The sequence below is a fragment of the Parasteatoda tepidariorum genome, chromosome 2 (genome assembly GCF_982258835.1).
Source record: "Parasteatoda tepidariorum strain Cologne lab strain chromosome 2, Ptep-v5.0, whole genome shotgun sequence".
Classification (NCBI taxonomy): domain Eukaryota; kingdom Metazoa; phylum Arthropoda; class Arachnida; order Araneae; family Theridiidae; genus Parasteatoda; species Parasteatoda tepidariorum.
Genome location: NC_141756.1, coordinates 34,259,632 through 34,275,547, shown reverse-complemented (window position 1 = coordinate 34,275,547; position 15,916 = coordinate 34,259,632). Strand labels below are relative to the sequence as shown.

General features: G+C 30.0%; 1 protein-coding gene across 2 annotated transcripts in view; it reads left to right on the top strand.

Annotated features, from left to right (window-relative positions):
• LOC107444653 (corticotropin-releasing hormone receptor 1) overlaps positions 1–15,916 on the top strand; it is a 134,452-nt gene that overhangs the window by 95,266 nt on the left and 23,270 nt on the right. For both annotated transcript variants that reach the window (XM_071177410.2, XM_016058864.4), the window contains 3 exons: positions 10,222–10,325; positions 11,390–11,519; positions 13,928–14,084. In XM_071177410.2, the coding sequence (XP_071033511.2) occupies positions 10,222–10,325; positions 11,390–11,519; positions 13,928–14,084 (391 nt within the window). The remainder of the gene's footprint in view (positions 1–10,221; positions 10,326–11,389; positions 11,520–13,927; positions 14,085–15,916) is intronic.

Sequence of the window (15,916 nt, the reverse complement as noted above, 5' to 3'; positions counted from 1 at the left end):
TTATTTTGTTCTATCTTATTCAGAAAATTTTTCGAAAATCTGTCGCCACGCTAAATAAAAATTCCCAGTTTAAGCACCTTATGTCGAGTTTAATAGAACTAAACTCGACACAAAACTATAATTTTTTACAAATTGTACTGTCTTTCAGAAAAAAAAGTTTTAGGATTTAGAACAGATGAAAATATCAAGTATATAAAAAATTTTAAATATTTCCAAATTGGCGACATTTTCCCATATGGATAAAAATTATTAGAATGTTTTGCTTAAGAATGTTATTTCATGAGAAGAAAGAAACCTCACTTTACAGCTGATGACGAACGTAAGTAATACAATACAAAAATGCTCTGTGTGACAGTTAGTGTTGTTGTGATTCTGCATTTGACTATAGGAGATGTATGTGAAAATGAATTTAGATTGTTTATCCTTTAAAAATATAATCTCATTTTATTGTGTGAGAAAAACCTTATTTCCAAGTAAACTAAACTATGTAGTATACAGGGGCCTTCGTAAAGCCTGACCTCAATATAATGTTTGCTAGAATCTTTATCAAAAGTAAAGGCAAAAAAATAGATGCATTGTATATCAAAAATTATTATTTAAGCGAGGGAAAAACAAAAACACTAATAAATCATAATTAAGGAATGCTGATCTACAGATTAAAAACCTGATTGGTTGCAGTTTTAAGCTTGTAGGTTTTCCTAAAATTTTCTTTTAGTTTCTCTGTCCTTCAATTAAACATGTTTTGAATGTTTCGTACAGTAACTTTTCTCAACTGTGATAGCGTTCATTTTTTTCCTCGCTTAAAATTTAATATGGAATCCCAAAAAGTACTTTCAAAAATATTTATAAGGATATTCCAAAGACGCTTGATAAGGATATTTTTAACGGTGGTCTTTATAGAACAAGCTGCATACAAAAGAAAAAATATAAGAAAAGGACATCATGTGTAGAAAATTGTTCTTTCAGAACTTATATAAAAGAATACACGTCTTTTTCGAATGGTATAACCGCAGATGTAGTGTAAGGGGGGTACACTTTTTGTTCTTAGGAAACTGTTCGTTTTTTTAAGTTTCTATATATATGCACATTTATTTTTTATTTGTATGTAAAACTTAAAATAAGATAACAGTTTTTTAATATCAAAAAGAGTGTCCCCCCTCATGCTGCGTCTAATACTATTTAGTCCATTCAAATTACAACATAATTGGTAGATTCCGAACATAAAATCGAAAGATATTTTTACTGTATTTACGCACCACATAAAAAGTCTTTTTCCATTTATTGTCTTACATCAGAGAAATATAGTTCATCAATATTTTTTTTCTACTCAAAGAACAAAATAACGACTTACCCCAGCAGGAAGTTTAATCAAAATACCATTTAATCTGAAAATATATAATTTTAATTTCTGGTCAATGAGTTGCAATTGATGTTTAAAACTTGTTATTTAATGAATACGGTTGATGAAATATCTTGATTCAGATGTACAGATCAATAAACAAGTAATTACGGATATTCATGTTCTGCTAGATAATCTTCTCTACTATTTTCTAAGTTGAACAAAAGTTCTCCTTTAACTTCTTAACTAAAAATATGCTTTTGCAAGAACGGTAAACAACAACAAAGGCAGAAGACTAAGTTGTTTCAAACAGGCTCAGAAAAACAAACAACAAGCTGAGAGAGTTTTGTTCAAAATTTCCATGTTTTTTATAAAAACATATTTTCAAAAGTTTCAATTTTTTTTCTTCTTTTGATTTGAAAATCAAAATGTGATATTTGATATCCAATAGAAAGTAAACATGTTCATGGATGAAAGGATATTTCTAAGCAATATTTTCAATATATTATTAAAATCAAGCATAGTTGAAAAATTATTCATAAAGATTCGATGTCACGCGTTTTTAACAGTCAAAAAAAGTTCAGCTTGTTTATGCACATAATAACATAATTTTTAAACATAAATAAAAAGATAAAAGATATTTTCATCTTTTGCTGTCCTTATTATACCAGTTGATTGAACGTTAAATTTAATTCAGCAAATTTTCCTTATTAAGATTTCAAAGATGATGCGAAATATTTAGAATCAACTATTAATAGATTTTTAAAAAAATCTTTACTAGGATATCACAGCAGATTTTTTTTTTTAAATATAAACTGCATTTTAACATAAAATGAAAAATAAAAATGATGTCCCTGAGCAGTTTTAAGAACCAAATTGGCTCTTAATAGAACACAAACTTCATGAATCGAAAGAATTGATTCAACTATGCAAATTAACTATTGCTAACTAATTATTAAGTTACAAAATATGAATAAAAACGTACTTTTTTAGATAGATTTGAATTTATGTTATCCTTATACACTGAAGAGCCATTACATTACGACCACCCTGCTAATAACATTTAGGTCCACCTTTAGCCTCAAAACTGCTAGCACTAGCCGTGGCATTCATTCCACAAGGTGCTGATAGGTAGTCTTAGGTATCTGGTACCAAGCGCTCACCAACTGGTCCTTCAATTATCTCACATTGCGAGGGGGTAGCATAGCAGCACGAATTTGATTTTCCAAGTAGGACCACAAATGCTCTACTGGATTAAGCTCAGGTGAATTTGGGGGCCAAGACATGACTTGAAAGTCACTGGAATGATCCTCGAACCAATCCATGACGATTCGACCCTTATGTCATGGTGCATTATCCTGTTGGTAAACACAATCCCCCGCAGGAAAAACTGTTGCCATGAATGGGTGAACCTGGTCTGCAACCATGTTCAAGTAGCTTACAGATGTCAGGGATTGCTCTATGAGGATTCAATGGGTCCTAATGTGCCCCATGAAAACATTGTTCCTGGGCGAGAAGCCATGAAAACCTGGGCGAGCCCATTGTTATAGGAGGTGGTCATAATGTAATGGCTCTTCGGTGTATATTTTAGGGGGAGGGAGAGCTGACACATACTACACTATAAAAAAAATTTCGCGTATCTGAGCACCAAATATGGGGGTAACTACTTTACACCAAGGTGGTGCTCCTCGACGCCAAGAGAAAATGATAGTTTCTGGTATGGTGAGACACCTAAATTGTTCTTTTACGCAACTTATAAGCACTATATATAAAGTAGCCACCTTTATGTTTGTTATTTAGAAACACTAAAATTTATAATTACAGTAAGATGTGATATACATATGGAGAAGAAGTTACGTTTAAGATGTAATATAGTGTAAGTCAGTATATATTGTACAGTGTACAGTCAGTATATATTGTTTTTCAGTATATATTGTACAGTGGCGTGGAAGAAGGCAACTGTCCTTTGCTACTGTTATTCGAAGTAAATAAACTCTGGCAAAATTTAAAATGCGCCAACAGTGGTGTTTTTGAAAAAAAAATCAATGCATGTGATCTCGGTATAAGCTTTCTTTATTTATTGGAGTTTAAATTCAACTACACCCTTTAAAATGTGTGTAAACACTCAAATCAAACTAAGCTTGAAATAACACACGTTTTTTCGACATTTTCAACAGCAAATTTGGATGGGTACTACGCCACAGTTTTTGCAGTGTGGTAAAAACTGTCCCAATAATTTAGTCAGGTTGAAATTTTTGCAATATTTATATACTTGAATACATCTAAGCATCGGGTTAACCATATTCAAAAATATACATATATATATGAGTAAATTCCCCCAAAAAGTTCAAAGATACTTAACAAGATATCAAGAAAACTATTTGGCTGCAATTATGAAATTTATGTAATTTTATGCAAAAATAGTTTTTAATAATTATTTACTATTTTACTTATTGTGTGAAAAAGTTTTAAATTTATGAAATACAAATTTTTAAAAGGATTTTAAATTTAGAAATTTTAGTTTACGGATACAAAATGTGAGCAAATTACATTCTAATTTTTTTTTTTAAAAAATTTCAAAAAATATATTATTACATTTTTATTTTTCAAGAGCACTCTTATCGATTGCATTGAAACTTTGTATTTATTCAAAATGTCATCGTTTAAAATTGTGCAAATGTTCGCATACCTTGAAAATCAAATTTTTTTAATATTATTAAATTTAATAATTAAAAATATCTGTTAAAATTATTTCGAGCATCGAATAATGTTTATGTAAACGAATTTTATAATTAGATGTGAAGGTTTTTGAACCATCGATTATGTTACTTTATTAGCATTGAAAGTTACTTAGATTTGTCAACATCTCTAGGAGGGAAAGTTAATACACTATTGGCCATTAAAATTGCTACACCAGGAAGGAATACAAATAACAGAGTGATATTTATCGGGCACATGCATTATAGTTGGAAGAACAAGTGATTAAATTTTCAGAATATTTGGAAGAATAGATCCTGAGAAATCAGTACTCAGAACAGCCTCCCCTAGCAGCAATAACATCAGTTATTCTCCTGGGCATCGAGTCGTACAGTGATTGGATAGCATGGACGGATACAGCATTCCATACTGCTTCAGCATTGTGCCACAATTCATCAACCATAGGGACTGAGGAGTGGTGGCGTGCCAGTCATTCGGCAATCATTGATCAGATGTTTTCAATTCGTGAGAGATCAGGAGAACGTGTTGGTCAGGGCAACAGGCGAACATGTTATGTGTAAAGGAAGGTCAGGAAACATGCTGTCGTGCATTGTCCTGCCGAAACGTAGCGTTACGAAGGCCTCGAAGATAAGGCAGAGCAACTGGTCCTAGCACCCATACAGCAGCCGTTACATCAGAAATATAACGGCTGCTGTTCAACGTTCCGGCAATGTGAACAAGAGGTGATTGAGACGTGTACCATTACTCCAGGTGACGGGCCAGTATGACGATTTCGAATGCAAGCTGCCAATGGGCGTTCTCCACGATGTAGCCAAACACGAATGAGGCCATCATGATGCTGTATACAGAACCTGGATTCGTCTGAACAGACGACCTTATGCCATTTCTGCGTCCAAGTTCGTCGTTGATCACACCATTGGAGGCGCTCCTGCGTATGATGCAGAGTTGGCCAAAAATGTAATCGATTACATTTTTTGATTACAGTAATCAATTACTTGTAATCATGATTACAATTTTCAAAAATTTTGATTACAGCTGTAATCATGATTACAATATTGATTACAGTAATCAATTACTTGTAATCGTGATTACAAAGTTTGATTACAGCTGTAATCATGATTACATAGTCGATTACAGTAATCAATTACTTGTAATCATGATTACAATTTTCAAAAAATTTTGATTACAGCTGTAATCATGATTACAGTTTTGATTACAGTAATCAATTACTTGTAATCATGATTCCAAGTAATTGCGATTACAAGTAATCACAACAAAAATGATTACAAGTAATTATGATTACAAGTAATCAAAATATATGATTACATGTAATTTGATTACATGTAATCATGATTACATGTAATCTAATTGCACGATTACAAGACTATTGTATTCTTATAAATGATTATATTTTACAGTAGATAGTAGAATGTATTTTATAAAGATACATTTTGCACGTATTAACATGTACTGCATTTTGTACGTATTTGTATACGTACAAATGAATGTAACTGAAATGTATGTACATATGATTTTATCTAGTGCATATGTTCAGACATTTTAGTATCACACACATGTACATACACTGTACATGTATACATGTACATTTATACACAATGAATATATGCATTTTATGCAAATATTTGTGTATGTAAAATGTATATCTATGTTCATGTACGCATGTATATACAAGTACTTGTGTTTGTACGAACATACATACATTGTCTGTACAATGCATGTCCCATGCATGTATGTGCAATTTATTTATGAACAGTACAATATATGTATGCATGTACAATATAGGTATATCTGTAGGATGTACAATGTATGTATACATGTACGTGATATGCATGTCCAGTGTATTTATGTACATGTACATAATATGTTCATGCTCAATGTAAGTATCCAAATATGCATAATACATTTGTGAACTATTGTACGTACATTGGGCGTATTTATATTTCACATATATTCATACATGCATTCGACATGCATAACGTACGTACATACACACATTTGAGATGCATATATTGTGCAGATGTATATACATATAGCGTACAGATGTATATTCATATAGCGTACAGATGTATATTCATATAATGTACATATGATGAAATGAACATATAATGTTCATATAATGTACATATGTGTGTACATATACAGTACGTATGTGCATAAATATATTGGGCATAATTCTTTCGTACAAATTTTACATGTGTACATGCATGCTATCCCTATCTATGCATATGGTGCAATGTATATATGTACAATGAATGTATCCACACATGTACATACAATACACGTATGTTCCATGTATGCATATCCATATGTACTATATATGCACGTACAATACATGAATGTATGTACATACATTGTACATGCGTACATACATTACACGTATACATATGTACGTTACATTTATGTCTAAATATGTGTACAATGCAATAAATAAAATGCATGTAAGTTAACTTTTAATGACTCAAGCAAGTTAAATGACAAAATCAAACGATATTTAAATTTAGTTTTCAGCTTTAATTGTTCTATATCATTTTGAAATTCTCTGAATAAAAAATTATTTTCAGGTATTTTTATGAAATGTTTGACAATACAGATTTATTTTTTTTATAACATAATGCATGATTCATAGAAATTTTTTAAATGGTAAGAAAAACGGTAAATTTTATGTGTGGAATTAATATTTAGAAATTCCAAATAAAATTATCGTTTGCTTTCTAAAAAATATGAGGTCGAGTTTCATATACCTTCGAATAATTTTAAAAAAAATTTTAATAACTTAACTCATATAAATTTTTTTAATGTATGCACAATGTATGTGTATATTGTAATTACATATATTTAAATGTACGCACGTATTTGTGCATAACTTGTAATTATGTACATGTATACGTTGTATGCACATGCATACATTGTGCATATAACTATTTTTTTGTACATCCATTCATTACATGCGCATAAGTATTAACAAAGTATGTAGTTATGCAAGTACATACGTAAGTTGTACATAAGTACATACTTTGCGTGCACATATATCGATGTACATATAAATATGCATGTATACATGTACGCATTTTATTTACGCAACTATGTGCATATGTACCTTTAAATAACATTTTTACATATTGTACGCAAATACGTACAATTTTATATACAAACGTACATTGTATATACGTGCTATTATCGTAAATTTATACAATATATGCACTTAAGTGCATAAAATCATGCAAACGCATAAACATTATTTTCATATACGTTCATACATACATTGTCTATGTATACAAAGATACAAAATATTGCCTTTTTGTACAAACTAACATACATGCGTACATGTATCATAATTGCATAATTATATGTACTAAGCATATGCGCATTGCATTAAGTATATTACAATATAATTATGAATATTGTACGTACAAACAACGTTTGTGCATACATTGTATGTATAGGAATCGCAAATTGTACGTTCATGCGTGCGTACATTCTATGTACATAAAAATATGTAAACACATGAATACTTACATAAAAAATTTGACTATAGTATACAATCGTAACAACTTGTAATCGTATAATTTGATTACAAGTAATCACAATTACATGTAATCAAATTACATGTAATCATGATTACATGTAATCATATATTTTGATTACTTGTAATCATAATTACTTGTAATCGTTTTTGTTGTGATTACTTGTAATCGCAATTACTTGTAATCATGATTACAAGTAATTGATTACTGTAATCAAAATTGTAATCATGATTACAGCTGTAATCAAAATTTTTTGAAAGTTGTAATCACGATTACAAGTAATTGATTACTTGTAATCGTGATTACAAGTAATTGATTACTGTAATCAAAATTGTAATCATGATTACAGCTGTAATCAAAATTTTTTGAAAGTTGTAATCACGATTACAAGTAATTGATTACTTGTAATCGTGATTACAAGTAATTGATTACATAGCTGTAATTATCTGTAATCAATTACAGTTGTAATCGATTACTGTAATCAACGGCCAACTCTGGTATGATGCAACGTCATGGGTAGCCGAAGCCATGGTCACCGTGCTGACATTCCATGCTGCTGAAAACGTCGTCGAACTGTTCATGCAGACGCTTGTTGTCTTGCAAATCACCCCATTTGTTGACTTAGGTTTCGTAACGTAGCTGCAGGATCCCTTAAAGCCATGGGACAACATGTCTGTCTTCTCGGCTGCTAGTGATGGGGGGCAGCTGAGATCCTGCACGACGTTCCATATGACTGTCATGAATTCATCAATTCCATATTCTGCAAACAGTCGTGGTATCTCGACCAACACGAGCAAAAATATTTCGGTATGATAAACCACAATCTCGGTAAGCCACTATTCGACCCCCATCAAACTCAGACACGTGCTGGTGGGCATTTCTCCTTCTTAAACGAGGCATAACAAAAGCTTTTTTACCCAAGAGCAAAGCTCAAATTCAATTTATGTATGCGAAACTTACTGTCAAATCTCTACTTTTATGCACATTTTTAAGATTTCACTAAATTCTTTGAGGCCTTCTGGCTGGGGGCAGGGAATCTTTGGATCTTGGTGAGGTCGCTGCTCTGTGCGAGAGGCGCCTAAACTTCATCAACCAGGGTTTTCCCTGGAGTTGCTTCTTCCTGCCATGTCCATTTTTCCGACGTGTTGCCAAGCCTACCCTTTTGAATCCTCTTTTTCTTTTGCTGAGAGGTCATGTGCGCGCACTTAGAGTCTATAGTATTCTCCGGAGACCCCCTGACCGGAGCGGGATGGGTTTAAGCTTTGATTCACATTGCAGGTGTCGCTACCGCCATAATAATAAGCTAATAATTTATAATAAGCTAATCATTTATCTATCGCAACATGCTTTATCCGTCTTGGAAATTTCATGTTCGTGGTGAGTCGCCTTCTTAGTGTAGCAATTTTAATGGCCAGTAGTGTATTATTGCGTAAACACTTATGACTATCATCCTGATTAAACAGTTCGAAATTTATTTTCCATTGGATACTAAAATAGTGTGATGGTCAAAACACCAACAGAAAAATGTGTATTTTTCGGAAAAGTATAATTACGTAATTTATTATTAATTAACTTCAATTAATTAGCATATTTGAAAGTCAACTCTTTGAACTAATTAATCCATGGAAATCCTATTGTTCAGAATTTTTTTTTGTTCATCACGTGTTGGAATTTTTGGTCAAATCGAATGAAAATTGAGTATTTTGTGAAAGTTTCATTTAAAGATTGTGAAGATCTTTCTTAATTAATCTCACGTCAGTACAAAAATTTCAATGTATTTTTCATGTATTTGAATTACAACTTATACAAAATGCTCCGCTATGACCACCCTCAATATTTTTTATAGAATCATCGTAAAAATGAAGGCAAAAAAATTTACTTCTGATCTTTTGCAAACTAGTATTTGAGCTAGGAAAGAAAACTCTATCAAAAAATAAAGAATCACTACTGAAGAAAGCAAAATTGAAAACATCAAAACCTACTCGTATACCCTAAAACAAAGAAAAAAAGATAAACGGTGATCATAAAAAACCTTTTCAAGTTTAGCAAGGTAATTTAATGAGTTTTGATGTTTTTAGTCTCGCCTTCTGCAGTAGTTCATTAAGTTTCATGGTTAGAATTGATTTCCCCCGATTAGATATTAAATTACGAGCCCTGAAATTTGGATTGAACGCTTTATTTCTGACAATGATTCTTAAAATATAAAGTAAGGATAGTCATTATGAAACACCCTATACATTTAAAAAGTTGTTGTTTTTAAAAGTATGCATATCATTCAAAATAGTAAGCAAGTTATGAGGATAAAGTGTGATCGGTAAAAAAAAAAGGACAAAAATGAGAATTACATTTCTTGTAAAAATATTATTTCTATCACTTCATTTACCTCTAAAATACTTTTCTGAAAAAAACTGGACAAAAAAAAATTTACAGCGAACTCAGAGAAAGTAAATTCAAACATTTATTTCAATGAAGCAAAGAACTATCTAAAACTCGCACCCAGGCTTTCCAAATGGCACAATCAAATTTGCTTGCATATCGTTGGTTTAAGTCAGGACTTTTCTTATATATAATTGTGTTTCCTTTAGATACGGTTTCTAATCATTTCCTTTTTGTTTTCAGGACTTGCCAAAAGCACCTCTGACAGTCAGTCTCATTTTGTTAGTGTGTTCTCTTGTATCGCTATTTTTCTTGGCGCTTACAATATTCATATTTTTTTATTTCAAGTAAGTGTTTGCATTGCTTTAAAACAAAATAGCGTGTCTCTTAGTAATTAAATGTATAGGTTGTCTATAGAAAGAACTCCCCTCTCCACGAAGTCTAAAGCCATCTGCTGAAATAAGAAATAGTGTATTTCAAAGAGGAGAGATTCTCTCTCGCCTAATTCTCTTTTTCTCGCCAATCTGAGTCAAAACCTGCCTTAAATATTCACCTAACACCCCTAATTGAAATAGCTTCTCAACCGTAGTCACCGCCACTGCTCTAGATGAACGGTGAGAGGAGTTCTTCCCAAATACTTAACCATTATAGAAATCTTGTCTGTATAATTTACCTATCATTTTATGTCTTAATCTTACACGTGAAGTGCAATCATTTGTAATGAATTAATTAGCATTGCGATAAAATAACAGCGTCTCAATTTTTTTTTCTAGTTATAAAGTTATATGCAATTAAAATATGATTTTTTTTCTTTAAATGGTTATTTTTTATTGGCACTGAAAAAAACAGTGTTGATTTTTAAAATTTCATTATATTATGTAGGACTTTTTCCGAATTTTTTCATAAGTTTAAAATTCAGTTTCATAAATAACAAAAGATAAAAATTACTGTTACAAACTATTTTTTTTAAAAACTTTAAATGAATTTTTTTTATTATTTTTTGAATTATTAATTACTAAATGAACAAAAGGAAGACACAACTCAACAAGAAAAATTTTATTTTATATAGAATTTTAAATATCAAATAAAATTGCGTTTATGTATTTTTTGATTAATTGTTTCACAAATAAGTTCTTAGGAAATAAACTTAGAGAATTTTGCTAAAACTTACACTTTAAAAAGTGTTAATTTCGATGCACAAAGTAAATGTAAAAGAAAACCACTTGATATACTATTTCCTTATATTCATTCTATGCAACGGAAATTCATTTTAATTGATAATTGAGGCTAATTTATTTGATAAGTTATTACTTTGAACTATCTAACCAATTTAATTCATTTTTGAATTTAATAATACTTATTATAGTTAGTTTCAAAATTTTAATTGCTTCGAATTCTGTTTCCTTACCAGATCTCTTCAGTGTTCCAGACTTCGAGTACACAGAAATCTAATTGTTGCACTCATCATTCATTCGTTAATGTTGGTTATTATCTCATTACCTGTAGTAGGTGGCGCTAGCATACCATCGTACCGAGAACTCGTAAGTATTATTGGCACAATGGTTTTAATACCTATTAAATAATTTATGCACCACCTTAACAAAACAAATTTAAGTACACTATAAAGTCTAAAAATATTAAAAAGTATCTGGCTCACAAAAGCATGATTAAAAGAGACAAAACATACAACGAGATAAATTAAAAATAAAAGCACGAGACAATTTTTGGTTCCCTGTTGGATTCCGTGGTAGCATGTTGCATTTGAAGAAGAGCCTCAGAGCTCAAATAAATCTTGATAGGCTAAATTAAGCCTTACCTGTTGAAACGCAGTGCTATAAGCGAAAGCAGAGAGCACGCCGCACTTTACTATACTCAATACTCAATACGAGACAATTTATAGAACATCAGAGAGTTATTGATTTTTGAGGGGAATAGTTTTCGTTTCTGAAATCAAGGTTTATATTAACCTGTTACTGGTTTTTCTACTTTTTTTCCAAGGTTATTACTAACCCATTACAGGTACTTTAATTTTGTTAGTTTATGTGTGGTCGTTAAATAAGAGTGTTCTTATAAAAAGAAAATTAAAAAAAAAGAACTGTTTCTTAATATAGCTTAATTCGCTACAACAGACATACTCCATTATTACGCGTTTTGAGTAAACAAGATTATGAGTTCAATGTGGACACTTTAAATGAGCAGTTGGTTAAGTAATAAATAAGAAGTAAAATTTAAAAAAATAATTAAATAAATAAAATGTCCTGTTATTACTAGCAAAACCTGTGTTTTGCACGTAATTTGCCTAAATGTCTTGACATGTATTTCTGCCAAACGATAAACATAAGTTCTATCACTGCAAAAAAATTTAGTGCATAGCTGCCGCCATTTTTGGTATTGAGGTTAAGTATACGGTCAATTACACTAAAAAAAAAAGACAACATAACAAAAAAATAAACATTTAATATCATCCCTCCATATACAGCTTTTCTAGATATGAAATCATAAATTGTAGTTTCTAAGTATTTTTTAATAAAAAAAAACTTATTAAATTTTTTAAATAGTTTGTTATTTTTTAAAATAGTTTTAAAATAAATTTATAAATACCAATCACATTATTACTTATAGAGGATGGATAATTTCAAAAGAAAAATTCATGTCTTTAATATGTAACGTTGATGTTATTTTTTCAACAATATATTTATTCTAAATAAAACATTTAAAATTTGATTGTTTTCTTATTTGCATAATAATATTAAGCTATTGAAAAATTCCATATTCCATAGATATATATTCGATATATATATATTAGATGCATTTTTTAAAAAATATATTTGATATTTATCATTGAAAAAAATTAAGAATAAGAAAACCTTACAAAAGGCAACGTCAATCACCATGAAATTGCTCAAATACAATTTTAAAAACACAGCTATAGTTTTTATGCAAAAAATTACATAGCATTGACAAGACAATAATTGTTTGAAAGAATTAGTCCAAATATATTACTTTAAATGTACTTGGTTTATTTGTGGAATGAAGCCTTTAAAACTGATTCTAATGAACATGAAAATATGCTTTGCAGTAACCAAAGAAACAATGAATAAATGAAATTATGAAACTGAAAATATAAATAAACAAATATGACAATATATACTGTAAAAAATTTTTAGTTCACCTCAACAACAAAAATCGTGCCAACTATGCACCAATTTTTTTTACAGTGATATATGTTTCCCTCTAAATCAAACAATTGGGTATAATATGAAAAAAGCACAACTACTTCCACTTACTAGGAATAACATTTACCTTTTAGTTTAATTAATAAACTGAGATTTAAATATCCTTACTAAATTCATAAACTTCGGTAAAACAACAATATAAATTCTTTCCAAAGGAACTAGACTAATGCAATTCCAACCTGGCGAGTAGCGACTTATAACAAGACACTTCGTTTGATGCTTTTACTTGTTGCTAGAAATCAGGTTCGCAGAAAATGCTGTTTACTAGTTAAATTTAGTAGGAATAACACGATCTGTGACGTAGGCTATAGTATACCCAATTGCAGTGAGGATATTGCTGTTCAAAAAGTTGAGTAGTTTCTATACTTAACTGTCATTTTTATAGAATATTGCGTCCTTTTTATTTGCTTTATTTATTTATTTATTTTTTTATTTATTTATTTTTTTATTTATTTATTTATTTATTTATTTATCTATTTATCTATTTATTTATTCATTTATTTATTTATTTATTTATTTGATAATATTATTTGATTCGGGACTAACGAGTAGTCTGATTTAACGAGCAAATAGTCCCCTAACTCTTGCTATTAGCGAGTTAGAATGCGTGTATAGCATAAAAATTATAAAGTATGTTCATTATAGGGAAAAATATATATTTCCTCAAACATGTTTAAAGTTTTTTATTCATTTTCATATATTTATTTATTTAGGACTGGTTGTGTAAAATCGTAGTATCTGTGAAAATGTACGCTGCTTTGTCCAGTATAAATTGGATGTTTGTGGAAGGGATGCTTTTACACAGTAGAATAACGACTAATATTTTTCAGAAGGATGCTCCATTTAAGTTATATTATTTCATAGGTTGGGGTAAGTAAAATTTTAAGATTTTGAATTTCTTTATTCAAATATATTTATGATTGCCTATCTTATTCCTTACAATTGTTTATTTATAACACATATTATGAAAATGTACTTTTCTTTAAGTATTTCACATTTGAAATAACATTTTTAATGAAATGATACTTACATAAGTCATACGTTATGTTAGAACTCATTTTAAAGCGTTTATATTCATGTTTGGAATATATTTTCTTATTTTATTTAAGAGCAAGAATTTTTATAACTATTTTTATACAATATGGGACTTTTAAAACATAACCAGTTTTGTCGTGATACGTTCGAATTTTATTTGTTAAGCCTAATTCAGTTCTATGAAATTTACGTAAATCGTAATAATAACGAATTTTATTTTATTCCAATCTATGTATTTAAATAAAATAAGAACTTATGAACCAAATATATTTAACCAATGCCTTGGAGGATTAAAAAAATTAGAATATATTTTTTTTGAAAATCCCTATTTTTGCTGCAATCCGTTGAAACAAATTAGTATTAATTTTCTCGATAAAAACACTTAACAAATAAAATTTAAGGAACTTCGTAAAACACTTCATGTGAAAAATTACATTAATTATCATTACAAAAGTACAGTGACATTAATTATCGTTATTAAGCTTGCCATACGTGGAAAAAATTCAGATAAAATTAAAGTACTGTCTGGTAATGACATTTCTGGTAAAAAAAATTCATAATTCTGGTAATAAGCACCAATATAAATGGTATTTACACCATTCATTTAGTAATTTTTCCGTTCGTAACCGTTTAAGGGAAATCCTGGTTATCAGAATTGTAGTTGCTTGCCACATATTTTGTAAACATACAAAACTGAAAATTAAATTTAAACAAATAAATAATTTTCATGCCATGCTCTAAAGCATCATGATAAAATTATTAAACGTTATCACATTCAATACCAAACGGAATGGTAATAAAACCATTTTTACCGTTAATTTTACCAAAGTCATTACCAAACAGTTCTCTTTGGTGTTCCCATAAAGCTATATACACGGTAAATTTTACCATATTGTTATAGTTTTGATCCATTTATTTCCTCCGTTCAACAAATAACTTAAATGCCAATCGTCAACCTCGTTACTGTTTATATATTGTACACATTTTTAGCATAGAATACTCATATATAAAATATATAAATATTAGCCATTTAAATTATATTTGGTTAAAAACTATTCCAATTTAGTTATGTAGTAATTCAAATTAATTTTGTAATTAAATCTTTTCGGAACAATATAAATTCAAAAAAAGTCCTGTTAAGCAAACTTATATATCTCTGCACTCTCTGAAAAATCAGTCCCACATTAATCACTATACTGGTAACTTGAATCGTAACAAAACGTACAGGATGTTTATAAAGTCCCGGACCCATTTCGATGTTTAATAACTCATAAAATAATATAGATTAAAATTAATAGCATAAATGGTTAGATAGACTCAACTAGTTTCATGACCCTTGTCAATGAACTTCCACGTGTGCCCCCTTCGTCGCACGTAGAATATGAAGTCGATGATCAATTTCACGCCAGGTAGTAGCAAGAATGTCGGCATCCACAGAGGCTATTGTGGTTGTAATTCGGGATTTTAGGTCATCAATGTTCGACACGATCCTCCTGTAAACATTGTCCTTTATAAATCCCCAAAGAAAAAAGTCCAGCGGTGTTATATCAGGTGATCTAGGTGGCCAAGGAATTGGACCTCCCCGCCCAATCCATCTTCCTGGAAAATGGTCATTCAAAGAACTACGAACGATGATACTCCAATGAGGTGGTGCATCATCTTGTTGT